The 25,779-nt window shown below is 54.8% G+C and overlaps 1 protein-coding gene across 5 annotated transcripts in view; it reads right to left on the bottom strand.

The window, feature by feature from the left end:
* Positions 1–25,779, bottom strand: part of SH2B3 (SH2B adaptor protein 3) — a 37,442-nt gene that overhangs the window by 6,603 nt on the left and 5,060 nt on the right. For all 5 annotated transcript variants that reach the window (XM_081802245.1, XM_081802240.1, XM_081802241.1 and 2 more), the window contains exon 2: positions 19,137–19,928. In XM_081802245.1, the coding sequence (XP_081658371.1) occupies positions 19,137–19,901 (765 nt within the window). In that variant the 5' untranslated portion in view covers positions 19,902–19,928. The remainder of the gene's footprint in view (positions 1–19,136; positions 19,929–25,779) is intronic.

Here is a 25,779-nt window from a genome sequence, read left to right on the forward strand (position 1 = left end):
ATCAGCAGCTACAGGAACATTAGGGAACTCCAGGTTCCCCTCTCTAGCATGCTCTCTATCCCACCTGTTCTCTGGACCTACCTGAGAGTCACACCTGAGTGACTGAAATGGCCAAAGCACTCCAGATAATGTGGTGTAAGCAAATAGCATGTCACTCACTATATCCCCTCCTGGGAAGCAAGTTTCGGCGCCCAGCATCCACAAAGCTAGCTGCCTTCCTATGGCCGCTGTGACTCCAGGGGGAATAACCTATTTCTTCTTTGCCCTAGCTGCTAGGAAGGTCAAAGGCAAAGATGCAGATCAGCTCTGACACTGTCTTCCCCCCCCCCCCCCCAAGTAGGGCTTGCATTTCTATACCTGACTTTAGGCTCTATACTTCTCTTATCCCTCTAGATGTTAGTGTTCAGTCTTGTCTCTGCCACTTCCTCTATAACCCTGGCCAAGTGGCTCAGTCCTCCGTCAGCGCTGTCATCTATAAAGCAGAGATATTTAATAGTCGCTCTCTCCTTGCATGGGTGCTATGGTGACAGGGTGAACTACTGCAAGTGGGGAAAAAAAAAAAGCGGCCTGACAAACAGCTGTTGTTAAATTTCTAGGCTGCGGTGAGGCCAGCCAAGTTGGGTAAAGCCTGGGGTCCACTGTGGTTACAGTACAACAGCTTCCCCTCCAAATGGCCCAGGGACTGGACACACACGTGTCTTCTTTCAGCCCATCCTGCAGTGAAATCCACATGTCGTCTAACCTACCTATATATGTGCCCTAATGAAAGTAAGGGAAAAACAACAGAATGTAGTTTATATTAAGTTGTATTTCAGGGGCACCTGGGTGGCTCAGTCAGTTAAGCATCTTCTGCCTTCGGCTCAGGTCACGATCACGATCCCCAGGTCCTGGGATCCAGCCCTGAATTGGGCTCCCTGCTCAGCAGGGAGTCTGCTTCTCCCTCTCCTCCTCCCTGCTCTGCTCGTGCTCACTCACTAATAAATAAAAATCTTTTTTTACAAATGTATTTCAACGTGACTATGCAGATGACACAATGAACCACTCAGGTGCTTCTGAGTTTGTTTTAAAAGATCGAGAACATAAAGGAGCCAGAGAGCAGGGTAAGCCCTAAGAGAACAATTAGTCTTTTCAGTGGACATTAAAACTGGGCAGAAAGTTCCATGTGTACCAGACTGTACCATTCTGGCTCTAGGTTTGTCATCTCTTTTAGAGGGTGGCATGGACATCTCTGCCTCAACCTATGGGTTTACCTGGGCCTCCCCGACCCCCACTGACCCACGGGTCCCCTTGCCCCCACTGGTGGGGCTTTGGGCTTCAAATCTGCCTAGGGGGATTGAGTCTGACAACTGGAACCAGACCTCTCTCTCTCAGTCTTGTTTTTCCTCATGTTGTCACCTAGAAATTGTCCCATGACCTGCTGCTGTTCCCCATGTGCTAAGTTAGAGCAGGGCCACAAGCATGGGCTGAGGGCAGGGATGGCCCTTCCAGAGTCTCCCAAGGTAACAGGCTATATCCCACTTCACCATGTCCTCACAAGCACCTTGAATGGGGCCTATCACCATTCGTTCCTTCAAGACCCCAGCAGAGGGACTAGCCAAGCCCTCCCGGAACTCCAGGTGCCAATGCCCCAGCGGAAACAAGATACACAGTCCCGGACTCACGTACAGTTTCCATTGTAACGAGGGAGACAGATGCCCGACAGGAAGGAGACAGGAAGGACCCAGACAGGCAGGTGGGGGAAGCTGTGAAGAGCCACAGAAACAATGTGGGCTCACCTCAGCTATGAGGAGAGCATAGCTGAGCTTCCCAGGCACCAGGATGGCCCTTGCAAAGGCGCTGAGGTGGGAAAGCACATGAGCACCTGAGGAGGCTGATGGGACTCCTGTACCCAGCGAGGGGGTTACAGTAGGGCGCTGGAAGTCCCCGTGTGGTCCTGAGGCTGTGGGGGTCAGTTTGGGCTTGTTCTAAGGCAGAGATGTGGAAAGGGCACCTGATGTACACTTCAGAAGCTCCAGGGAGCTTATGCTAAATACCTCGACAGCGGCATACCTGCTAGTTGGGCCAGACCAGCACTTAATTCACACCCAAGTAGCGAAGGGCCTGGCACAGAGGGCCCAGTGGTGTGGGCAGGGCAGGCCCTCACAATGGCCTTACTCCATCCACGGCATCCCACCTGGCCACTGGAGAAGCCCTCATCCAGTGAAAGCCTCGAGGAGCGGCATCTCACCATCTGGAATGCTCCAGACCCCAGCAGCCCCCCTGGCAGTCTTGTCTCTCCCAGGGCTTTGGGCCCTCACTCCTCTCCTACAAAGAACAGCAGTGGGACAGGAAGTAGGAGACGGTGTACAGTTGGGAGGTCTAGGTCCAAGCCACATGCTTCTGCCCCCACACCCGTGCCCTCTAGGCAGCATCTCAGTGGCTCGAGGTGGTTGGATGAGTCCTAGCTCCACCACTTAATACCTCTGGAATCTTGGGCACGGCACTAACCACAGCCTCAGTTTCCTCTTTGGTGACATGGGGACAGTAAATCTTGCTGACCTCCCAGGAATAGAGGGAGGATGGGAGGTGGTCTTGGATGAGGGCTTGAAAACTTAAAAGACTCAGAGCAAATTCCAGATCCTAGTCCTAGATGATTGAGTTCCCCCCCCCCACCCCGCCCCATTCCCACCCAGAGCCTGGAATGGGTGCTGCTGGGATGAATGAATGAATGAAGGATGAAGCATCACTGTGGAAAATGCTCAATCAAGTCTTACTGATGGGTATCAAAATGCCAGCCTACGTACAAGAAAAAGAAAATACCCTGACTTGTTTCCCCCCACACACCTCCATAAAAAAATTATAGGGATCTCTGAGCGGGAGGGAGACAAGTGCTAGAACACAGAGCAGAGTTCTATTTGCTGCATACCTCTCTCTGAGCTACCTGGTGGCCAGTGCAAAGAGGAACTCTCCCAAGAGCGGGCAGCCTCTTGTGCGTGGGGAACCCTACACACCGTCCACAGAAGGCTCTGAGAAGTGCCGGAGCAGAGAAACCTGTTCCTGTGACTGCAGCCACCCAGTGTCCTACTTGGAAACCTCTCTGGGGCCTGCGTAACTGCCACACTGCAACCTTCCCATTCCGGGGCTTGGCAGTCCCGGCCTTCAGTCGTAACTCGGCCTCGTCTTCTATGGACAGACAGGTAACACCTGTCCGGCTTGTCTTCACTTTGATAAGACCTAACAATGCCACTACCCTCCCGTGAGGATCTGGTGATAGGGTGTGTGCAGAGGTGCTTCCGGTGGGTATGGAAAGGTCCTGGAGGATGAATGCAAGCCTTAGGAAGAGCCAATCTGCTCAGAAGCAAAAGGCCCCTCTCTGCAGAAGCTTTCTTCCTTGTCCCCCCCGCCCCCCCTCCCACTGCAGTCAGCCCGCACAGCTGTCCCCCCACTTTACACCGTGAGCTCCGGAAGTCCTCCCTTCTCTCTTTCCACCTTTGCCTTCAGCAGGGCACAGAGTAAGTGGCTCTAAGTGTTTGCTGAACACCCCAAAGTGGAAAAAGAGAGAAGGAAAGGCGCTGGAGGCTTAAGAGCACAGCAAGAGCCACGGCTCAGAGGCCAGAAGGTACAGCCAAGTCCAGGAGATGGCAGGGGAGTGGGCTGGGGCTAGAAACGCTGACAGACGCCCCTTCAGGAGCACCTGTCCGGCACTGCGGCCTGGGCCGTCCATCAGTGGCTTCTGGACTGTTGACTTCATAAGCCACCACCGTTTAAAAATGTTTTCCAATTTCACGGAAAAGAGCATCATACCGAAGAGGTGCCAGGACCAAGGAAGCAGGAAGGTCATTGTCCCAGTGTAAGGGACAACCCTTAGTATTAAGTATGGTGATACTCTGGTGGGAAGACCCTCACCACCCTGCTCTGGGCCATCTGTCTGCCATGAGGAACAGTGGTGGGGGCCTTCCATGCCCCTCCAGCCACCCAGAGGCGGTGCCAAGGCTAAGAAAACCTCCCAGGGGTGCTGATCACAAGTCCAGCCTGGACCCTCTGCAAGTGAGCCTGAGGTCTGTATTTTAACCCGAGCCCCACCCGCCCCACCCCCCGCCCCACAGGCACTGGGTGCAGTCCATCCCACAGAGGCAGAATGGTGGATGCTGGGGGCATGGAATCTGGAGCCAGGCAGCTGCTGGGGGCAGAGGGGGTGCTCCCAGGGAAGCCCCACTACAGAGTGAGGGCCCAGAAAACAGGGTGACCTCCTGAGCTCCCAAGAGGTGGGCAGCATTGAAACAGAGCTGCCATCTACCAGTCCTTCCTGGGCTACTCCCCACCTGTCCTCTGCTCAGCATTCTGTCTGTGGGCCTCATCTCGCTGCCAAGAGGAACCCAAGTCCTCACCATGGTCCTTGCAGGACCCTACAGCACCTAGTCCTAATTACCTCCCGGGCCTCATCTACTCCCAGTCTAAGTGCAGCCCTGGCCTCCGCCCTTCCTTAAGCGTACCAAGCACACTCCCACCTCGGGCCTCCGCACCTGCCGTTCCCTCTGGAAGGCAGCCCCCCACGGCTTCACAAATCTAGCTCTTCGCAGATTTGGGTAGTGTCTAAATTCACAGTCACCATCACATAAACCCCTTTACTTCTTTCCCTGCTTTTGTCAACCTGTGAAACAGGCTCCGTGGGGACTTGGTTTGTTCACGCAGCACGGTCCTGGCAGATGGTATTCCGATGAGCTTTCTGCGTGCCGGGCATCCCTGCGTGCTGGGGACCGGTGGGGCACAGGGCGTGGCCCCCACTGCGGACCCCCACGCAAGTGAGGGCTCTGGAGGAGGCACTTTGGGGTCGGGGGAGGAATGGAGGACAGGCAGTCGGGGATGTGAGCCGGGCCCCCCAGGGTTCCAGCTGGCTGGGGGAGAGGACTGGCTGAAAGCAAGACTCCTGACCCTCCACCTCAGCACTTTAACCCCCTGCCAGGCCTGTGTGTGCGGGATGCGGTGCCCGATCCCGACTGTGGCCTCAGCAGGGGAAGCCTCCCCTCCTCCAGGGAGCCTGCTCTGGTCACTCGGAGGTGGTTAGTGCAATTCCTGTGCCTCTCCCTCGGCATGGGTCTTATCAGGCCTGGCCATAATTTCCTGATGAGGCAGCTGCCCCCACCGTCCGACTGGGAGTTCCTCTGGGGGTGGGGACAGGGCACCAAACCTTGTTCCGAGGGGTGCCCAGCAGCGGGTCCGGCCCAGAGGACATGCTTGGGGTGGGTGCCGGGGGCCCCAGCCCTCAGATGTGGGGGAGCAGAGGCAGATGTGGGGTGTGGTGAGTTACCTCCCCCCCCCGTCTTGTTCCCTGGCTCCTTTGGGGGCAAACTGAAGGCAGTGAGTCTGTTCCAGGGACTGAACAAATGTTGGAACTATAGACCACAGGTCACTTCCTTCCTTGGGCCCCAACCCCTGCTCCACAGGCCCTTCAAATGCCTGCTTCTGCCACTTCTCTCTGGCGTGACCCGGGATAAATCACTTCACTTTCCTGTGCTTTTGTTTCCTTCTCTGTAAAATGGGATGATAATGGAACCCACCCCCTGGGGCTTCTGAAAGCAGACCTGCCTGTTGCCCGAGTACACTGGAGTCCCCCAGACTCACCCAGTTCACTATGAGCTGGATCTCCCCCTTGGTCTGGCCCCTTTGCCTTATGTCCCCTCTCAGGGGAACAGGAAAGGGATGAGAGATGCTTCTGGAAAAGCCACATGGATCAAGTCAGCTTCCCCCCTTCCCTGGCAAGCAAGAGCCCCCCGGAGCCCCAGAAAGGGAGACCCCCCAGATAAAACAGTCCTGCTTAGAGACAGAGTCCCTATCATCTGCTCTCCCCTTCTCCACTCTTGGACCATCAGAGGCCCCAAGGAGGCCCTATAGTGTAGGCGATTAGCCAGAGATGCTGAGACAGGGCCTGGGGGCCTATCTAAAGCCCCACCTGCAGTGAGCTCCCCTTCATGCCCATAAGGGTCCCCCCACACGTCAGACTCACAGTGACATAGTCACAAAGCCCCCTCTCCCTACACACAGAATCACAGCAACAGGGACACAAAGCTCCTTTCAGATGCTAGAGCAACCTCCCCCTGACAAACACCCAGAGACAGAGACCCCCCATACAAAGAGAGACAGACCCCCAACAAACAGAACCAGCCTGGGATCTCCCCGACACTCACTCGAGCCCCTCCTGAGATGCGGGTGCCCTGGTTCGCGCAGAGTGGCCGAGTGTGGCTGAACCGTCTGTGAGGACAGGCGTGAACTTCCACTCCAAGGCCCGCCCACGGGGGGGGGGCCATGGCTTAGGAGGGACCACTCCTGGAAGTGCCACACACCTCACACCCACTCGTGGGCATGACTGAACAGATGAACCAAGGAGCCAGTCTGCCGGCACCCTTACCAGCTGATCTGGCCCCCCCCACAGGGTGACAAGTCACCCCACCTGGCACCACCCAGGACAGAGCCTTACAGGGCCAGGAATGGAGGGAGCCAGTGCCCCCCACCCTTACTGGCCCGGCCGCATGCTAACGCCTCCCAGGCTTTCTGCCCTGCAGCCCTGTACTCAAGCTGCGCCCTCCCCGCAGCGCACCCGTTCCCAGCCGAAACCTTTGGCTCTCGCGCTGGCAGATTAGGAGCAACAACTGTCTGGACCCTGGAGCTGAGCCGCTGCGAAGAGTCAGCGGACGTCACAGGCAGTTCAGCAAACCACCTTCAATCATTTAACCTATGTCCGCCTGGCTGGCCGGGAACATTCTTGCGGACGGAAGTGGCCTCTTAGTCTGGGAGTGCTCGGCAGGCACCCAGCAAGCCCAGAGATGGTCCCGAGCAAGCGGGGTCAGGACGCAGCCAGAACCACCCCCCACCCCCGCCTGCCCCGGCGCCCGCTGCAAGCCAGCCGCGGCCAGCCCACACCTTGAGCGACCACATCCTGCTCCCGGAGTCCCCCCACCCCCCGGAATCGTCCCTGCCCCCACGTGGCCGCAGAGCCCCAAGGCCCATGCATCCCCCACCCTTGCCCCAGCCTACGTGGTCAAGACAGAAGGGGAAGCCGTGGCTCAGAGGCCACACCGCGTGTCCAAGTGTGCCCAAGCGTCAAAGCGGGCACTGCCCGCCTGGGCCTTCCCGCCACACGGGAGGGTGCGCTATGTGGACTTGGACACCCCCGCCCCCCCCCGAACACTGATGGGCCACCAGAGTCTGCAGGTGACCACCGTGAGTGTCCCCAGGCCCCAGGGGCTTGGATGAAGTGCCCACCGGGGGCCCTGCTGTGAAGCCAGAGCGGCCGGGGCAGCGCCTCGTCCCAGCAGCGTGGGCTTCAGCTGCGGCCACCGCTCCAGCCGAGGGTGGAAAGTGCTGTGGTTGAGAACTAACAGCCTCTGCCGGCGGCCGAGAGGGGGCTCATCACCACCGGGACCCACCGCCTGCCTTCGAAGAATGCTGATTCAGAAGAGGTGGAAGCGACAGTCTCTGGGGCGCGGGGGGCTGCAGGGGCGCCAGGAAGGACGGAGACAGGGCAAGAGCAAGACCCTGGCCACAGCTCAGCCACCACGGGGTGCCGGGGTGTCCCACCCTTCGGAGCTCAGCCGGGCCTACCGGCTGTTCTTACCCCAAGCCCGCGTTCAGTGAGCGCTCACCGTGTGATGCGTCTTCACACACAGCATCTCACGGACATCAAAAAACAACAGGAAATCACACCAGCCATAGAGAATAAAAACCGGATGGATTAAATAATTAGAAGTGAAAAATAAAACCAAGACAAAACTGGAATAGAACCTAAGTGATTATCTGATCCAGGGTGGGAGGGGCCTGAAGCAGAAAAAGCAAAGAACAAAACCGTAAGGGAAAAGATCACTGTATTTTTTTTTTTAAAGATTTTTATTTATTTATTTGACAGAGAGAGAGATAGCGAGAGCAGGAACACAAGCAGGGGGAGTGGGAGAGGGAGAAGCAGGCTTCCCGCCGAGCAGGGAGCCCGATGTGGGACTCGATCCCAGGACCCTGGGATCACGACCCGAGCCGAAGGCAGACACCTAACGACTGAGGCACCCAGGCGCCCAAGATCACTGTATTTTATTGCCCAGACTTAAAAACCTCCAGAGATGAAGAACCTCATGATAGAAATTGAAAAGTCAAATAACGAACTAGGACAATATTAGCAACATGTGAGAGAGAGCTAATATCCATGTAAAGAGCTCTTGCAAATCAACAAGAAAAAAGGCAGACAGTGCTATAAATGGCCTGTAAGTCACAAAAATGTATAGGACCAAAAAATGGAAGAGAAATGGCCCAAATCCATAGGGACAGAAAGTAGACTAGTGGTTGCCAGGGACTGGGGAGGCAGGTGGGGACAGGAATTGGGACTGACTGCTAATAGGTACAGGGTTTCTTCCTGGGGTGATGGAAATGTTCTGGAATTAGTAGTGATGGTTGCGCACACAGTGAATATACTAAAAGCCAATGAACTGCATTTTCCCGTGGTGAAATGTTACGTCATGTGAATTATAAATACTCAATGGTTTTTAAAGAGAGAAATGGTCAGTTCCACTGCGATCAGAAAGGGCAAGATAACCACTCCATCTAGAAGTTGGCAGAGGTTTTTAAAATAATAGCCAGTGCTGGCACCTCTGGTGATGAGAAAATAAGTGGGTATAACCTTTCTGGAAGGCTATTTGTAAAGGATCTACCAGAAGCATTAGAAATGGCTAGTTAAGCACATGAGAAAAATGCTCAGCATCATTAGCCATCAGGGAAATGCAAATCAAAACCATATGAGATAGCTCTTCACACCCACTAGGATGATTACAATCAAAAAGATAGATGACAAGAGTTGGCGAGGATGTGGAGAAGTTGGAGCCCTCACATGCTGCCGGTGGGAACATAAAACGGTGCAGCGGCCACAGAAAACAGTCTGGCAATAAAATGTTAAACTGAGAATTACCATATAACCCCGCGGCTCCACTCTTAGATATACACCCAAGAGAAAGGAAAACACGGATGTCCACACAGAAAGTCACACACGAGTGTTCACAGCAGCCCTGTACGCACGATAGCTGGGCCGCATGCCGGGAAGTGGGAGCGACGTCTGTCCACACGATGGAATATGACGAGTGAGGCACTGAAACCTGCCATGACACGGATGAACCTTGAAGACATGATGCCAAGTGCAAGGTGCCGGTCCTAAAAGACTGGCAAATTCTCTGATGCTACTTCTGTAAAAAGAACCGAATAGGCAAATGCATAGAGACTGAAGGCAAACCCGTGGCTGCCCAGGGTTGAGGGAGGGGAGAGGGGGGAGTGGCTGCTAATGGGTGCAAGGTCTCTTTCTGAGATGATGAAAGTGTTCTAAAATCAGATCACAGTGATCATTGCACAATTCTGTAAATATAGCAAAAGCCGCTGCTGTACGCTTTAAGTAAGTTCATTTTACATACTTGTAAACTATCTCAATAAAGCTCAGCGGGTGCCTGGGGGGCTCAGTCAGTTAAGGGTCTCCCTCTGGCTCAGGTCATGATCCCAGGGTCCTGGGATGGAGCCCCGTGTCCAAGGGCTCCCTGCTCTGCGGGAAGCCTGCTTCTCCCTCTGCCCCTCCCCCTGCTTGCGCTCTCTCCCTCACTCTCTCTCAAATAAATAAATGAAAAATCTTTTAAAAAAGAAAAAAATAAAGCTCAGAGAGCAAGAGGGCTGTAGAAGCACTCATAAAGCCTTCAACTCAGCACTTCCCTTTCTAGGAAATTAGCCTAAGGAAATGAGAGATGGGCACCAAGATTTATGTACGAGATGTTTGTCACGCAGCTATCTATTCGAGCAGGAAAGTGAGAAATGGCAGAATTAGGAGTCTGGATAATATTAAATACATCATGGCCTCTCTGTGTAAATGAAATATTGTGTAGCCAGTATAAAAAAGACATTCTGGGGCGCCTGGGTGGCTCAGTCTTTAAGCGTCTGCCTTCGGCTCAGGTCATGGTCCCAGGGTCCTGGGATCGAGCCCCGCGTCGGGCTCCCTGCTCCGCGGGAAGCCTGCTTCTCCCTCTCCCACTCCCCCTGCTTGTGTTCCCTCTCTCGCTGTGTCTCTTTCTGTCAAATAAATAAAATCTTCAAAAAAAAAAAAAAAGACATTCTTAGAAGATATTTCAGAAAAATGTCCAAGCCCTGTTAAGTGAAAAAAAGCAGGTCACAAAGCAGAATGAGGAATGTGCGTCTCCCCAGGGCTGGGGGTTTTGTCCTAAGGTGTCTGCCCGTATTTCCCACGCGCCTGGCACACAGAAGGGGCTCCAGACAGAAGTGCAGAACGAAGAATGAGCGAATGCTGAAGGAACTGCAATGTGGGGGAAAAGTTAGAGAGGAAATGCAAGAAGAAAGGTCACAAAGACTTGACCAAAATGGAAATGCTGGTTCTCTCTGGGCAGGGGGCTCGGAGGTGGTTTTCAGTCACTGCCCTGTAGTTTCTGCCATGAGCTTTATCGACAGAAAACGCAAAACCAAAACCATGAGGAGCTCAAACGTGGAGGCTCTCGGTACATTAGAGTTTCCTAGATTACACGAAGATTTCAGACGAGACCAAGCAGGGCCCCTCGGTGCCGCGCGGTTCCCTGGAGACGGGTTTCTCCGCTGCCGCTGGACTTGCAGCACCCCCGCCTCGGCCAGCGTCGGGACTCAGGTCAGGCAGGTCGTGGGAGGACCCCCCGCGTCAGCCCCACGTGAGGGAGGCTCCAGAGGCCAGATGGCGGGTGCTGCTTCAATCGTTCCCCATGGACACTGTCACCTACTGGTTCCAGAGGCCGAGAGGTCTGCAGAGTCCATGGCCCGAGGAAAACAGTGGCCTGCTCCCCAGCGCAGAGGGGAGATAGGAAAGAGGGGTGTGGGGCCCCAAAAAGGAAGCTGAGGCGGCCCCTCCTGCCTTGGGGGTAGGAAGCTCCCCCTCCCCCCCCCATCACCACTGAGGGCCAGCCGCTCAGAGCGCAGAGATCTCTTCTTGAGCATTTTGGTTTCCTTTTCCATTCACAAAGAAGTGGGTGGGGGATTTCCAGCCGCAGCCGCCTCGCCTGCTGGGGCTGTCAGCCGGTGCCCGGGTCGGGCTGCCGCAGGGGCCCACCTCTGGGATGTGGCAGCTTCCTACCCAGGAAGCCCCTTCTTCCACCTTCTCGGGTGGGAACACGTTGTGCCCTTGCTGAGCCGGCTTTTGACTCCAGTTACCCAAAAAATGCCACATACTGACATTCCGTTTTCCAGAATGGAAAACTGAGGCTCAGAAAGGCTAAGCTCTCGGCCCAAAGTCACATGTCAAGGACATGAAAGCCAAGATCTGAACCTAAACCTGTCCCCCAGCCCTTCTCCCCAGCTGCCACACTCATAGCCCAGACCATGGCGATGGTCTTGTCCCAACACCCCGTCCCCCCAAACAAATGAAAACAGAAGGCGCACTTCCAGAAAGCCGGCAAAAGGCCCCGTGGAGCAGGAGGGGCAGGTGGAGCACCCCCAGAGGCACTGGGGGCACAACGTGAGAATAAATGAACATCGTTGGCCACCCTCCCCCGGCTGGATTCAGGAGCACTTTCTAGTGTGTGGATTTATAGAATTTGAGCTCAAAGGAAACACACCAGTATCATCCGCCCACGGTGTCAGCATGGTCAGGGGTTTCTTCTGAGCGACAAGCTACTCTTCAAAAATGATCTCACACGGAACCCCAGTAAGGGGCCGATGGGGCAGCTGTGTGTGCATTTGGGGCCCCCATGGGAGCCCTGCCCACCACCACCCCTTCCTTCCTTCCCAGAAGGCCCAGATCAAGCCCCTTTGTTGCCCATTTCACAGCTCAGAGAAGGGTGGGGACCCACCCGGGTCACAAAGCAGCCCGGGGCACAGCAAGGACAGGAACCCCGTTCTCACCGTGGGGGCCTCCTGCCCCTGGTTACCCTGGGAGAGGGAGGGACTGGGGCGCCACTGGCCTCTAGCGCTCCCATCTGTCTCCCCACGGGGACCCTGGGGCTCTGCCTGGCCCATGAAGCTCTACGAGGCTGTCAGGGAAGGGTGGGTGGCTTCTCCACCTGTCTGGGGGCCAAAACACGGACCCCTGGCCTTGGCAGGCCTGTAGCAGATGCTGTCCCTGGCTCGTCTATCTCCCAGCTGTGTGGCCTTGGGCAAGTCTTTCTACCTCTCTGTGCCTGGCTCCTCATCTGTGAGATGGCTTCATCACCCCCCACCCCTCCACCCTGGGCTGTGTCAGATCGACAACTAATAAAAGTAACGACGATGACCACAGCCGCTGAGCCCTGCTCAACACCCGCGGTGTGCGGGGCGCGCTCCGGAGCTCCGCCGGCAGCAGCTCGGTCAGCCCCACAGCTCCCCACCGGTGAGGGCCGTCACGTGGCTATTTCTAGGGAACATTTGAGGAAACTGAGGCACAGTGAGAGAAGGCCAAGTGCCTTTCCCAAGGTCACACCGCTTGGAGGGGGCAGAGGCAGGACTCAAACCCAAGTCTGTCCGAGCCAAAGGAGGCTGCCCCCCTCCCGCCTGGCCGCTTCCTGCCCGGCCCTCCTCCTCTTCCTCCTCTTCCTCCTGCCTCCCAGAGGAAACCACCAGGCCTCCGGCGGACATCCCTTTCTCTCTGCTTCCTCTTTCCCACACTCAGGGGCACGAGCTCCAGGCTCAGGCCCCCGGGGTCCAGGCTGTGGCTCCCTCTGCCTCTCCCGGCCTCAGTTTCCTCACCTGTACAACCGGCGCGTGCCAGTGCCGACCTGAAGGAGGACGGCGAGCAAGCCACAGGCTCCGACGGTGACGCCCTCAGCCCCAGCACGCCCCGGAGAGGGGGCCCGGCCGCCACCCCGGCCGTCAGAGCGCCCGTGGCTGCACGGCCCCGACAGCCGCCCCACCCGCAATCCCGCCTCCTCCTGACAGACGACTGGCCCAGCCGGGGAGCCGCGGGGGCCAAGGCCTGGCGGCCTCTGGTCAAACTGGGTCCCCCAGACTGTCTCCCCGCTGGATGATGGGCTCTGGGAGGGTGGGGCCGGGGGCTTCCAGGCACCCCAGGAAGGTCTGCTGCCTGGAGGCAGGGGCCCGAGGCTGCCCCTCTGCTGCCCAGTCAGCACACGCTGTATCCGTGGCCTCTGCCACAGGACCAGCCCCACGGGCAGGCGCTGTGAACGTCCCCATTTTACAGATGAGGAAACTGAGGCCCAGAAAGGCTGAGTCACCTGCCCCAGGCCACCCAGCTCAGAAGGAGCAGAGTGGGAACGGCTCTGAACCACACTGTCCAGCTGGCCCACCCCCAGCCACCCCTAGGACCAGCAGCCCAGCTACTCCCAACCAGACCACTTCCTCCTGGGGCTAGCGAGGCCTGTGGTGCATATGGGGGTGCTCAGGGCTATGGGCTGAGGTGTCCCCCACCTCCTTCCTCTACCTCTTCTCCAGGCCAGGCAGCAGAGGCCAAGGGCAGAGCATGCTGGGTGAAGGAGACACTGGCCGGCTCCTCTGCGCCTCAGTGTCTCCAATCTGTAAAAAGGTGGCACTGGACAAGGTGGCCACAGGGAGCCTTTCCCAGTCTGAGAATTCCAAACAGAGGCCCCCCAACCCAGATGGGGCCACGAGTGATAGTAAGTCCTTCTGAAGGCTTACTTGGCCCCAGGTGCAGCCTGACTCCCTGAGGTTCCAATCCCAACCCAGCTACTCAAGAGCTGTGTGACTTCACACAGGTCATCATTCTTCACCTCGTTTCCTCATCTGTGAAGTGGGGGCAATCCCCGGAGCTCTGTCATAGGGCCACTGTGAGGGTTCAGTGAAGCCAGGTCAGTAAAAGTCCTCGTATATAACAAACGCCAAATAAATGTTGGCTAAAAGGTTACTTTTCGACCATCGCTACAACCATCACCCCCGCTGTACAGATGAGAGAAACTGAGGCTCAGCCCCCAGACCTGTTTTTTTTTTTGTTGTTGTTGTTTTAAAGATTTTATTTTTTGACAGAGAGAGACACAGCGAGAGAGGGAACACAAGCAGGGGGAGTGGGAGAGGGAGAAGCAGGTCCCTAGCCGAGCAGGGAGCCGGATGTGGGGCTCGATCCCAGGACCCTGGGACCATGACCTGAGCCGAAGGCAGACGCTTAACGGCTGAGCCACCCAGGCGCCCCCCCAGACCTGTTTTTAAATATTGGTAACCAATCCAACTTTTTCTTCTTTTAACTGCCGAGTAGGATGGCACATCTCGGGCCTGGCCTGGCTGGGTGCTGACACTCTGCAGGCCTGGGCTTGAGGGAGCCAGTCGAAGAGTGTGGCCAGGGGCTTGGAGGTGGGAACCCCTTGCAATTGGGGTTCCAATCTCCTCGGGTGCATGACCCTGAGTGAGTCCGTTTGCCTCTCCCAGCCTCAGTTTCTTCCCTGTCAAATGGACCAGTGGCCTCGAACCTCATGGGTAAGGACTTTAGGTCAAGTGTGTAGGGCAATGGCTGGCGCATAGTAGGTGCCCATTCAAGCTAGTAAATATGCTGTCCCCCATTCTAGCCCAACCCTGGGACTCAGACATGTCTGAGGAGGGGGAGTTGCCACCGGACGAGCGGAGACAGAGACCAAAGGGTCTCGTAGGAGAAGAATCTTGCCACGACTCATACTGTGAGAACCCCAAGTCCTCCTTGGGGCCACAAGGCCCCCACCTAATCCAGCCCTAGCACCTTTCCGATCTTCTCTCTGCTTGTTCCCTCCATCCAGCCCCTGGCCACTTGTTTATTCCTCAAAGTCTCCTGGTTCATGGCCACCCCAGGGCCTCTGCACTTGCCATTTCATTGACCTGGGACTCCTTTACCCAGATCTTTCAGGATTGGCACCTTTTCTCATCTCAGACATCACTTCCTGCCAAGGGGCCTTTGAGGACCACCCCCCAATGCCCAGCCTCCTCCTGAAGGCCAGCACCCAGAAGGAGGCCCATCTCTTGCCCACCTGCAGGGATGCCACTGAAACCAGAGAAGGCCATGACCACCCATCTTCGGACACTGGAAATAGCCCCAAGTGTCTCCTCTGACCACCCTCCAGCTCCCCAGCCAGCAGCCTGGCTCTAGCCTTCACTTACACCCCCATTAGCAAGGACTCCCCTTATAGCCCTCATCATGAGCTTGAGTGGCTGCTTTCACCCCTGCTTGCAGATGAACAGAATGAGGCCGAGTGGGGAAGACCAGCCAGGGTCATACAGCTGGTCAGAGGCAGAGGTGAGTCTTGGGGACCCATGAGCCCCTGGCTCCCTGGCCTCAGTTTCTGGATGGCATTTGCTTGGCTGAGGCCCAAGGAACATGTCTCTGGGCAGCTTCCCTGTCTCAGCTCTTGTCTCCAAACCTCTACCTACTCTGGGCAGCAGGACCTTCTCCAGGTTTCAAGTGCCATAGCGTGGGTGTGAATCCAGAGCTCAGGCCTTTAACCACCACCTACTGGTTGTCAAACCTGCAACCTTCCTTTGCCTTCTGTTTAAAGCTGCTCCTCTAAACAACTCCAGGGCCAGAGGTCAAGACTGCCCACCTGGCAGGCACACTCAATCAAGACTTATAGTCTCAGTATCCTCAGCCCGGAGACTGGATGCTCCAAGTCATTCCAGGAAACATTCAGGAACAGCCCCTAGACTGTTCCAAACACAATGGGGAGCTGCTGGAGGCTGGTGGAGCTGGGCTGCTCTGCCAAGCCATACTTGGTGGGGGGGCTGGGAGAGGCCCTACCAGGGCTGCTCACTTTGCGGGAGGACACCCCAGGTCTTGGAGCAACCACCAAGCCTAGGACATAGCCCCAGGGTCCCAGCTGCCCTCCCCCAGGCCTCGACTTCACAGGGGCCAAAACACCACTTCTGAGTCCTCAGGGCTCCAACGGGGGCCCCACCATTGGGGCTCCTGAAGAACAGGAGCCCTGGCGGTGCCTCCCAGTTGGGCACTGAGGACCCAGACCAGCACTGGGAATAAATCCGTGTCCTCGACCCCAAAGTCATTACCATGACAACAAGGAGCAGTAACACCGAGTGCTCCCCGGGCCAGGGGCTATCCCAGTTAGCGCAACAGCGCCAGAAGGCGAGAACTCTGTACAAGCCCCCTTGTACAGAGGAGGATGCTGAGGCTCAGAGAGGTGATGTCCCTTGCCTACGGCCCCAGAACTGGGAAAAAAACTAATTCATTATTTAAACTCAGGTCCACTTGACTCCTGACACCTGGTTTTCCAAGATGGTTTATTTTAAAAGCAGAAGTTGTTTTTTTTTAACTTATTTTTTATTTGTATTTTTTAAGTATTTATTTAGTAATCTCTACCCCCAGCATGGGGCTCAAACTCACGACCCTGAGGGTCAAGCGTCGCACGCTCCTCTGACTGAGCCAGCCACGCACCCCAGATGCTGTTTTTAAAGTGAAGTTTTATAGGGACCCCATGCTGTCACACAGATAAGACCATGTGTTTGGAATGTTATTTGCCTTTCATGGTGTCATAACCTCAAGACTTTAAAAATGATGAGAAAACAGTTTTTATCTGCACTTGCATTTTCCAACAGCTTCCCGTTGTGTTTGGAATAAAATGCTAACTCTTCACAGGACCCTCTAACCACACATACTCCCCATGCTCCATCTTCCCTCTCTGTGCTCCCACCACCCCAGCCTCTTCTGCTATATTCTTCAAAACACACAGAATGCCCATCTCAGGACCTTTGCCTGTGCTGTGCTGTTCCCTCTGCCTGAAACACTGAGAGATTCTTTTTTTGTTTTGAAGATTTAATTTTTAAGTCACCTCTGCACCCAAAGTGGGGCTTGAACTCCCAACCCCGAGATCAAGAGTCACATGCTCTACCGACTGAGTCAGCCAGGCACCCTGACACTGAGAGATTCTTCACTCAGGATTAAGACTGTGGTCCAAAAGTCACCAGCTCAAGGCTCACTATGAAACTTTGGCAATTAGCACAGTGTGGTGTTGGCCTAAGGACAGACACATGGGCCAAGGGGACAGAAGGGAGAGTCTTCCAGAAGCACACCAGTGGACACTGGATTTAGGATAAAAGCAGCATTGCAATCCAATAGAGAAGAGATGGTCACATCAGCAAATCGTGCTGGAACAACTGGAAGAATTATGACCCCTACCTCACACCATACATAAAAACTAATTCGAGATGGATCTTGGTCCAAAATGTGAAGGCCCAAAAATAAAGGTTCCAGAAGAAAAGACAAGAAAGATCTTCATGAAACTGGGTAGGCAAAGTTTTCTTAAACCGGACACAAAAAGCAATAACTACAAAGGAAAGCAACTGATAACCTGGACTTAAAATTAAGAACTTCTGTTCATGAAAAGATTCCATTAAAGAAGAAAAAAGGCAACCCACGGAGTTGGAGATGATATTTACAATCCAGCATATATAAAAACTCCTATAAGAACAGAAAACTCAATAAAAATAACAAGCACATCACAAAAGAGTTAATTCCAGTGGCCAATAAACAAATGAAAAGGTGCTTAACCTCATGAGTCATCAGGGAAATGCAAATTAAAGCCGCAATGAGAAACCAGTACACATCCACTAGCAGGGGTGAAATGGAAAAAGACTCTCATACACTGCTGGTGGGGACATAAGATCATGCAGCCACTTTGGAAAAAATATAGAAGGTTCTTATAAATATGCACTTACCATATGACCTAGCAAGGCCTCTAGGAATCTCCCTGAGACAAATGGACGCACATGTCCACACAAAGAACTATACCCAAATTTCATAACAGCATTATTCATAAGAGTCCCAAAGTAGAAACAATCCAAATATCCATCAACAGGTGGATGGATAAGCTACTTGCGGTCCATCCATACAAAGCAGCTACTGATGCACACGAGAACATGAACAAGTCCCTACGACATTCTGCTGAGCAAAAGCAACATGCTGCGTGATTCCATTTGTATGAAGTTCAAGAACAGAGAAATGTAATCCGTGGAGTAGGAGTCAGTGGGAGGAGGGGGTGGCTGGGGTTACTGACATGGAGGAGGCGGGAGGGAGCCCCCTGGGTGTTGGGTCACTTGGGTGTGTGCAAACATGGCAATACTTGTGAAGCTTCCGAATCACACACCCACTGCTGTGTACGCGTGGGACACGGTGCTGAAGTTTAAAGGTTACTTCACACAAGAGGATTCTTTGGCGACACCCTATCCCAACCACCAAATTGGGGCCCCTCAGTGATACTCCCAGAAGCCCCATTGCTCTTCCTTTAGAACACCGTGTAGAATTTATAATTCCATGTTCAGTTGTAGGTTTATTCCTCAGTAGCTCCCACTAAGATGCCAGGTCCCCAGCATCAGCATCTGTCTGGACACTGTAGGTGCTCAATAAATATCTGTTAAATGAATGAATAACTAAGTCTCTTCCATTCGGACTGTGACCCTCCCAGGGCCAGGATCACATCTGCTTTGCTCACTGTCTAGCAGCATAACAGAAAGAGAAAGGAATTAAATGAAAGCCACATGGTCCCATCAACTTGATACACCTGAGTCAAAGATGGAGCTTGTCAGGTGTTTGGAACACCTTGACCCTCCAGCCTCATCTGCAGAGCTGAATTGAGTTGTCAAAAAAGGAACACACAGAATTTTTAACACTTGAAAATGGACATCCACAAATCATGAGACATGCAAAGGAATCCAAATGACAGTTTTGAACCCTCTAGAAAAACCCATGACCCCTATTTGTCATGGCCCATCTGGGTCAGGGTTGTCAAGGACCTGGACCGCCCTGTCACAGCCCACATGATGCCCATATACGGTGTCTCTGGACTTTGTACACAATCCCTGGCGGGTACTCCTCAAAACTGTCATGGGAAACAAGGAAAGCCTGAGAACCTGTCAAAGCCATTAAGCCCCTAAAGAGACATGACAACCGAATCTAATATGGTATATGCTGGAACAGAAAAGCAGTATTAGGGGAAACCAGCAAAATCCAAAGACAACGCGGAGTGTCCTTAATACTAGTGGCCAGCGCTGGTGCCTGGGTTATGCAAATGCACGCAGTAACGTAAGATGCTCACATCAGGCAAGGCTGCGTGTGGCGTACGAGGGAACCCTGGGCCATCTCAGCAACTTCTCCGCCAATCTAAAATGGTCTAAAAGAAACTCTTCACTTTTTAAAGGGCACGCTTTCCTCTGGGTGCTGCGCGGCCGCCCGCAGGGCTGTCGCGCGGGGAGCTTACCTTGGGCGGGTCGAAGAGCTCCAGCACGCGGTCCGCGCCGCCGTCGGGGCCCCGGGCGCGCCGCAGCGCCAGCCGCCCCCGCTGCCAGCGCGCCCCGCTGTCCATGGACGCCTCGTCCGCCAGGCTGTAGCGCAGCGCCGCCTCCTTGAGGGCCTCGGGCGGCGGCTCACGGGCCAGGCTCCAGGGCAGGAGCTTCCTGGCCAGGCCGGACCGGGCCGGGCCCTCGCCCGCCTCCCCCGCGGCCCCGGTGGCGGCGGGCAGCTCCCCGGCCGAACCGCGGCGCAGGATGTGGCGGAGGCTGTGGCGCAGGTGCTGGAAGGTGCAGGCGGCGGACGGTCGCGGCGGGGCCAGCTCCTCCGAGCTGCGGGCCTTGGGCAGCGCGGGGGCGGCGGGACCCGGGCCCGACTCGGCCGGGGCCGCCTCGGCTTTGGCCGGGGGCCCGCGGCCCGTGTCCCGGTAGTCGCGAGCGGGCGGCGCGGCCCGGGACCCCGGCGGCCCGGGCGCCCAGCCCTCGCGCACCTCGCGGCAGAAGTAGCGCTGGAAGAGGTCGGTGAACTGCAGCGACACGAGCTCGGCGCGCAGCGGCGCGTGGTGCGGGTGCTCGCGCGCGAAGACCCAGTACTGCCGGGCCAGCTCCCGGGCCGCGGCCACAGCGTGCAGCTCGCAGAATTCGCTCCAGCCCCGCGGGGACGGCGACGACGCTGCCGACGAGGACGGGGAGGACGCGGAGGAGGCCGAGGAGGGCTGCAGGGTGGGTCCGTTCATGGCGGAGACCGAGGTGGGGCGGCCAGGCTGAAAGACACGGTGGGGTGGGCGACAAAGGAGTGAGCAGGCAGGTGAGCAAACGACTACTTAAACTCGTCACCGCAAGAGAGGTTATTCACCAGGCACAACGTCAGAAATCGGAAGTGACCGATAATACCCGGTGCTGGTGAAGGTGCAGCGAAATGGTCGCTCCCCGACAACGCTGCCAGCACTGTTAACTGATGCGGCCTTTTTGGAGGGCAATTTGGCAGGATCCATTTCAGACCCAGGAATGCCACTTTCAAGTATTCAAGGGAATGCTTGCTTGCAATGTGCAGAGAGGCAGGTACAAGACAATCCCCTGCTAGATGTTTTCCGCTTCGATGTGTATACCACTTAAATGCCCATCAGAGGCAGGTAAAGCAAACGGTGGTACATCTGCAGACTGGAATATTCTGCAGCAGTAGAAAAGGTAGAGGAAGGTCTGCGCTACCACCCCAGGGAGATCCCCAAGGCAAACCATGGAACAGTGCAGACTGTGATCCCATTTACGTGCACACACACAGAACCAAATTACCAATTTTTATGTGCGTGTAAATGAGTTTAAGTGGTGGGCAAGAAGGTGTGGCTGGAGCAAAGCCGCCAGAAACAGTGGTGACCTCTGGGGCAGAACCAGATTTGGGATAACAGTAACCAAGGAATACTGCTGCTACTTGCCTCTAGAAAATATGGTAAAGAACACAGAGCCTGCGTTCAAATGCCAGCACCGCCCCTTACTAGTTATGTGACTTTGGGTGAGTTACTGACTTCTCTCTGCCTTAGTTTCCCCATCTGTAAAATGGAGAACACAACTGGAGCTGCCTTATAGGAGTGCTATGAGGATTAACTGAGTTAATAAATATAAACGTGTTAGAACTTAGGAAAAGCGGGCGCCTGGGTGGCTCAGTTGGTTAAGCGACTGCCTTCAGCTCAGGTCATGATCCTGGAGTCCCGGGATCGAGTCCCGCATTGGGCTCCCTGCTTGGCAGGGAGTCTGCTTCTCCCTCTGACCCTCCTCCCTCTCATGCTCTCTGTCTCTCATTCTCTCTCTCTCTCTCAAATAAATAAATAAAATCTTAAAAAAAAAAAAAAGAACTTAGGAAAAGCCTACTAAAGGCTGGCTGTTACTATTTAAATATTAAATGAGAGTGTATCATTGGTGAAAATATAAAACAATGAATAAAAAGGAATCAATTAACAAGACTCGCAAAGGAGTGCAAAGGTATTTCCTGCTCCAATGTGGGGGGAATGTCAGGACAGGCAGACCCTTGCCTACCCATCCCACCTGGGGTTCCCTCTCCTCCCACCCCTACCGCTCCTTCTTTGGCACCACACAATCAAAATGGCAGAAGCCCCCTACCCTCTGCTGTCCGAGGTGCTGAACCCTGGACCTCTCTAGTTAAGTTACAATCAATAATACTGTCCTTCCTTCCACCTAAGCCTGTCTGGGCCTGGGCCCCTTTTGGGGCCCCATAATGATCGCTGCTCATTCCACCACCATGCCCCCCAATAAAAAACTATTACTGAGGGCCTACTCTGTGCCAGGCACTGTGCTAGGCCCTGGGGGATACAGCAGTGAACCAGACACAAATCCCTCCTGGGGCTACACTATTCACGTATGTAGAGGCTGTGTGACCTCTGACACCTGACTGGACATCTCTAAACCCCAGTTTCCTTATCCGTCAAATGCGGAGCACCATCATATCCACCTCATTAAACGGTTATAAGGAGTCCTTGAAAGGCACTCAGGGTGGAGACCTGGACCTGGAAACTGAGGTTCTTTCTCCCACACACCACTGCCCAGGCACCTTCTATTTGTGTGACCCTGTGCAGGGTCAGGGCGGGGCAGACCTGTAGGGCAGCTGCAAGGACAGTACCCTCTCCAGGCCATGGTGGCGACCCTGCAGTGACTGCAGCAGGACACCCCAGACAGTGCAGAGTAAGTGTCTGCATCAGCGAGGAAGGTGGAAACCTAGTCACAGTAAGCACTTGGCACACAGTAGTCAATGAAAGCCGCCAGGCAGAAAGGAAGGGAGAGGAGCCACATGTGCCCTTGATCACCGCCCTCCGCCAAGAAAACCACCCTGCACCTGTGAAGGTGCGTGCGTGCGTGTGTGTGTGTGTGTGTGTGTGTGTGTGTGTGGGTGTTATCTGCATGTGTGTGTGATTTGTCCTTGGTTAACCCCATGGCCACGCCACACCCCCGCCTCCACACAGGTGAGGCAAGCACTGTTCTCACAGGTTAGGGGGCCCAGAAAGCTCTCGGATTCCTGACCCAAGCTCCTGCCCACCTGTGAGACCCTGTGTGATCTGCCGCCACTCGTGCTAGCTGCAGCCTCTGGGCCTTGCCTTCGATGTTCCCTCTGCCCTGCCTGCTCTCGGTCAGCTTCCAACTTCACACACGAGAAGCCTTCCATGAGCCCACCAACCGAGTCAAGTACTGAACTTGTCCTTCAGCACACTGGTCACGGTTAACGTTCAATAGCTAGGATTACTTAGGGAAGCCTGGCTGGCTCAGTCAGTTAAGCGTCCGACTCTTGATTTCAGCTCAGATCATGATCTCGGGGTTGTGAGATCGAGCCCCCCCCCCCCCATCGAGTCTGCTTGAGATTCTTTCCCTCTGCCCCTCCCCCCATACACGCTCACTCCCTCTCTCTAAAATAAATAAATCTTTTTAAAAAAATAGCTGTGATTTTTATTTATTTTATTTTTAAAGATTTTATTTATTTGACAGAGAGAGGCACAGCGAGAGAGGGAACACAAGCAGGGGGAGTGGGAGAGGGAGAAGCAGGCTTCCCGCTGAGCAGGGAGCCCGATGCGGCGCTCGATCCCAGGACCCTGGGGTCACGACCTGAGCCGAAGGCAGACGCTTAACGACTGAGCCACCCAGGAGCCCAGCTGTGATTTTTAAATTAGTGGCTATCTCCCACCAGACTGTGAGCTTCACAGTCTGCTCCCTGCACCAGCCCCAGTTCCTAGCACGCAGCAAGAGTTCAATAAATGCCCACTGAATGAATGAATGAATGAATGTATGGATGCAGGAGGTCAGCTGCATCTGCACCCTCTGGCTCCTCTGGCAGACGATGCATGGTGGCCAGCACCCACCCACAACCACCTCTCACTGGGCCAACGCACCTCATGGGCACCCCGGAGTCCCGATGCCCAAGTGCAGGACCCAACCTTGGCAGGAGGCTTCCTAGAACAGTGCGCCGGCTCTGTGCTTCCCCACTGCCCAGGTGATGGCTGGCAGCCCTCCTCACCACACCTCCTACTCCAGTTCCCCCATCAGAAGAGCAGCATGTACCAAGCACTTGCTAGACATCAGGCGTTCTTCTAACTGCTTTTGCAAAGCATTAACTCTCCCAGGCTTCATGACAGCCCTAGGAAGTTGGGCCTATAATTGCTCCCATTTTACAGATGGAGAAACTGAAGTGCGGGGAGGTCCCATTGCTGGCAATAGAAACCCCCACAGAAGCCACCCCCAAAATGCCTGATCAGTGCCTGAATGCACACCATGAGGAAGATTCACTTTCCTCATGTATATTGAACAAAAGAGTGAGATCCAGAGGAGGGACATAAACTTCTCATTCAGATCCTGTGGGAGTCAGGAGGCATTAGCCCCTCTGTCCAGGTCCCTAACGCACCAGGTGGTCAGGAAAACAGCCACAGGGTACAAGTTTAAAAACAATGATTCCACATTTTTATACATTGTAAAATGATCACAGGAGGTCTAGTTATTATGCTGTATACCTGAAACTAAGGTATGTCCATCATATCTCAATTTTATTTTATTGCTTAAGCTTCAGCACAAGCAGGGGGAGTGGCAGGCAGAGGAAGAGGGAGAAACAGCCTCTCCGCCAAGCAGGGAGCCCGATGCGGGGCTCAATCCCAGGACCCTGAGATCATGGCCTGAGCTGAAGGCAAATGCTTAATCAACTGAGCCACCCAGGCGTCCCAACCATATCTCAATTTTAGAAATACAATTTTAAAAACAAAACTAACAATAAATGACACTATTTCTGGCTTTCTATATGCCCTGCTCTGTGCTAAACACTTTGCATATATATTCACTAGTTTAATCTCCACTGGAGGGTAGAGAGGAGTCTTATCAAAATGTCCATTTTATAGGTAAAAAAGCCAGGGCATGGGAAGAATAGCCTGCCCACAGCCCCACGGCCAGTGAGGCGTAGAGCTGGGATTAGAACTGCTCACTGCCCTGTGCCCTCAACCAGGGCTGTTTGCCCCTGGAAGGCCAAGAGGCCATCTCACTCCTGCTCACCCCCAAGACCTGGTCAGAAATATTACCTGTATGAATTAATGAACTGCTGGGTTTGAGGCGGGCTGCGGGTGATAGTCATGCTCCCGACCGACATGGACAAACAGAAGGGCTGTGAGGCTCTGCGAAACCCACTGGGATCTCCCCACCACCCAGATGAGCTCTTGAGTCTGAGCTACCAACCAAACCTGGGATCGCATCCTGCCTCTGCCACTTCTTCACTCTGTGGTGCAGAAGAGGGGACTTGTCTCTCTGAGCCTGTGTGCCCCTCTGTAAAATGGGCCAGTGTTCAGCTCTTGGCATTCACTAGGAGCATTCTGAGGACGGAGGTCTGTGGGGTGCTGGACCCTGGGCTCAACAAACAAGGGGCTGTTGCTATTTTATTACTATTATTGTTAGCAGAGAGGAGCACCCACTCCAGAGAATTTCAGGCCTCAGGTCACAGAAGCCACAGGGGGAGCCTGGCCTTGCGGGCTGGGCCAGCAGGGAGTGTCAAGGGAGCTTGAACAAAAGGCCTTCTCAGGGGAGAGGCTGCTCCAGGCAGGAGCTCCGGGCAGGAAATCACCAGTCACAGCACTGAGCACTCAGCTGTGGCCCACGTCGGGGAGGGGGCGTGCCTCGGAGGTTTCCTGGCTGGGCGGGCAGCCAGGCGGCAGGAAGGTGGTCCCCTTCTTGGGCCTCAGCCCAGGTGGTAGCCATTTATTGAACACTTATTATATGCTAAGCAATTGATCAGATCACACCAACTGTGGGATTAGGGCCTGAAAAGCTCTTAGCAGAAAGCATTTATTAATCACCTGAGGGTTCCCAGGAACTTCTAGGTTGAGGCTGGGGGATATAAGTAGGGGGGTCTTTGGGGCACTTCTATCGGCCCCCTCCTCCCTCTTCTCCCCTTCCCCCACCTACCAGAGCACTGGAAGCCTGGGTGGCCTAAGGGATGAACGGATTCACAGAGGGGCCTGCACATGCACAGAGTCCCTCCCACCTGATCAGCTTGGGCTTCTGGGGCAGGGAGTTCCCAGCTATGTGTGTGGAGGAGGGGCTCCAGCATTTCCCAAATCCCACAGTGGGGTGAGGGACAAGGATGATGTTATGTGGAACAGGAAGGTCGAATCCTGGCACCCCCCTTCCCCCAAGTCCCCACAGCAAACACAAGGAGATCGCTGTCTCCATGCCCATCCTAGGGCCCCGGGCCAGAGTGGGGGTGGATCTGCCTCTTGGGACCCCAAGTTCAAAACAACTGTGTCCACCAGAGTGCCTGCTAAGGGCAACCTGGTGAGGGCCTTAAAGCCTTAGCCCAAGCTTGGTGTCCCCTATTCAAGCATATCCATCCTAAGGGGCCCTAGAGCCTCTACCAAGTCGGAGAGAAATGAGGCGCTGAACAGCTGGAAATCCTGACTCTAAGCAGAGAATCTGAGTTGTGGAGCCCACTCTAACCCATGACCCCAGAGACTGGGGCTCCTCAGCCCCTCCTCTATCCAATCACCCTGGGTAACAATGTAACCTGGGGAAGCTAACATTTCCCATTTAATTATCAGGCCCAGGTGTGGAGAAGACCTTTACCCACCTGTGGGAATTCCACCT

The sequence above is a fragment of the Leptonychotes weddellii genome, chromosome 13 (assembly GCF_054177405.1).
Source record: "Leptonychotes weddellii isolate Sample4059 chromosome 13, ASM5417740v2, whole genome shotgun sequence".
NCBI classification, from domain to species: domain Eukaryota; kingdom Metazoa; phylum Chordata; class Mammalia; order Carnivora; family Phocidae; genus Leptonychotes; species Leptonychotes weddellii.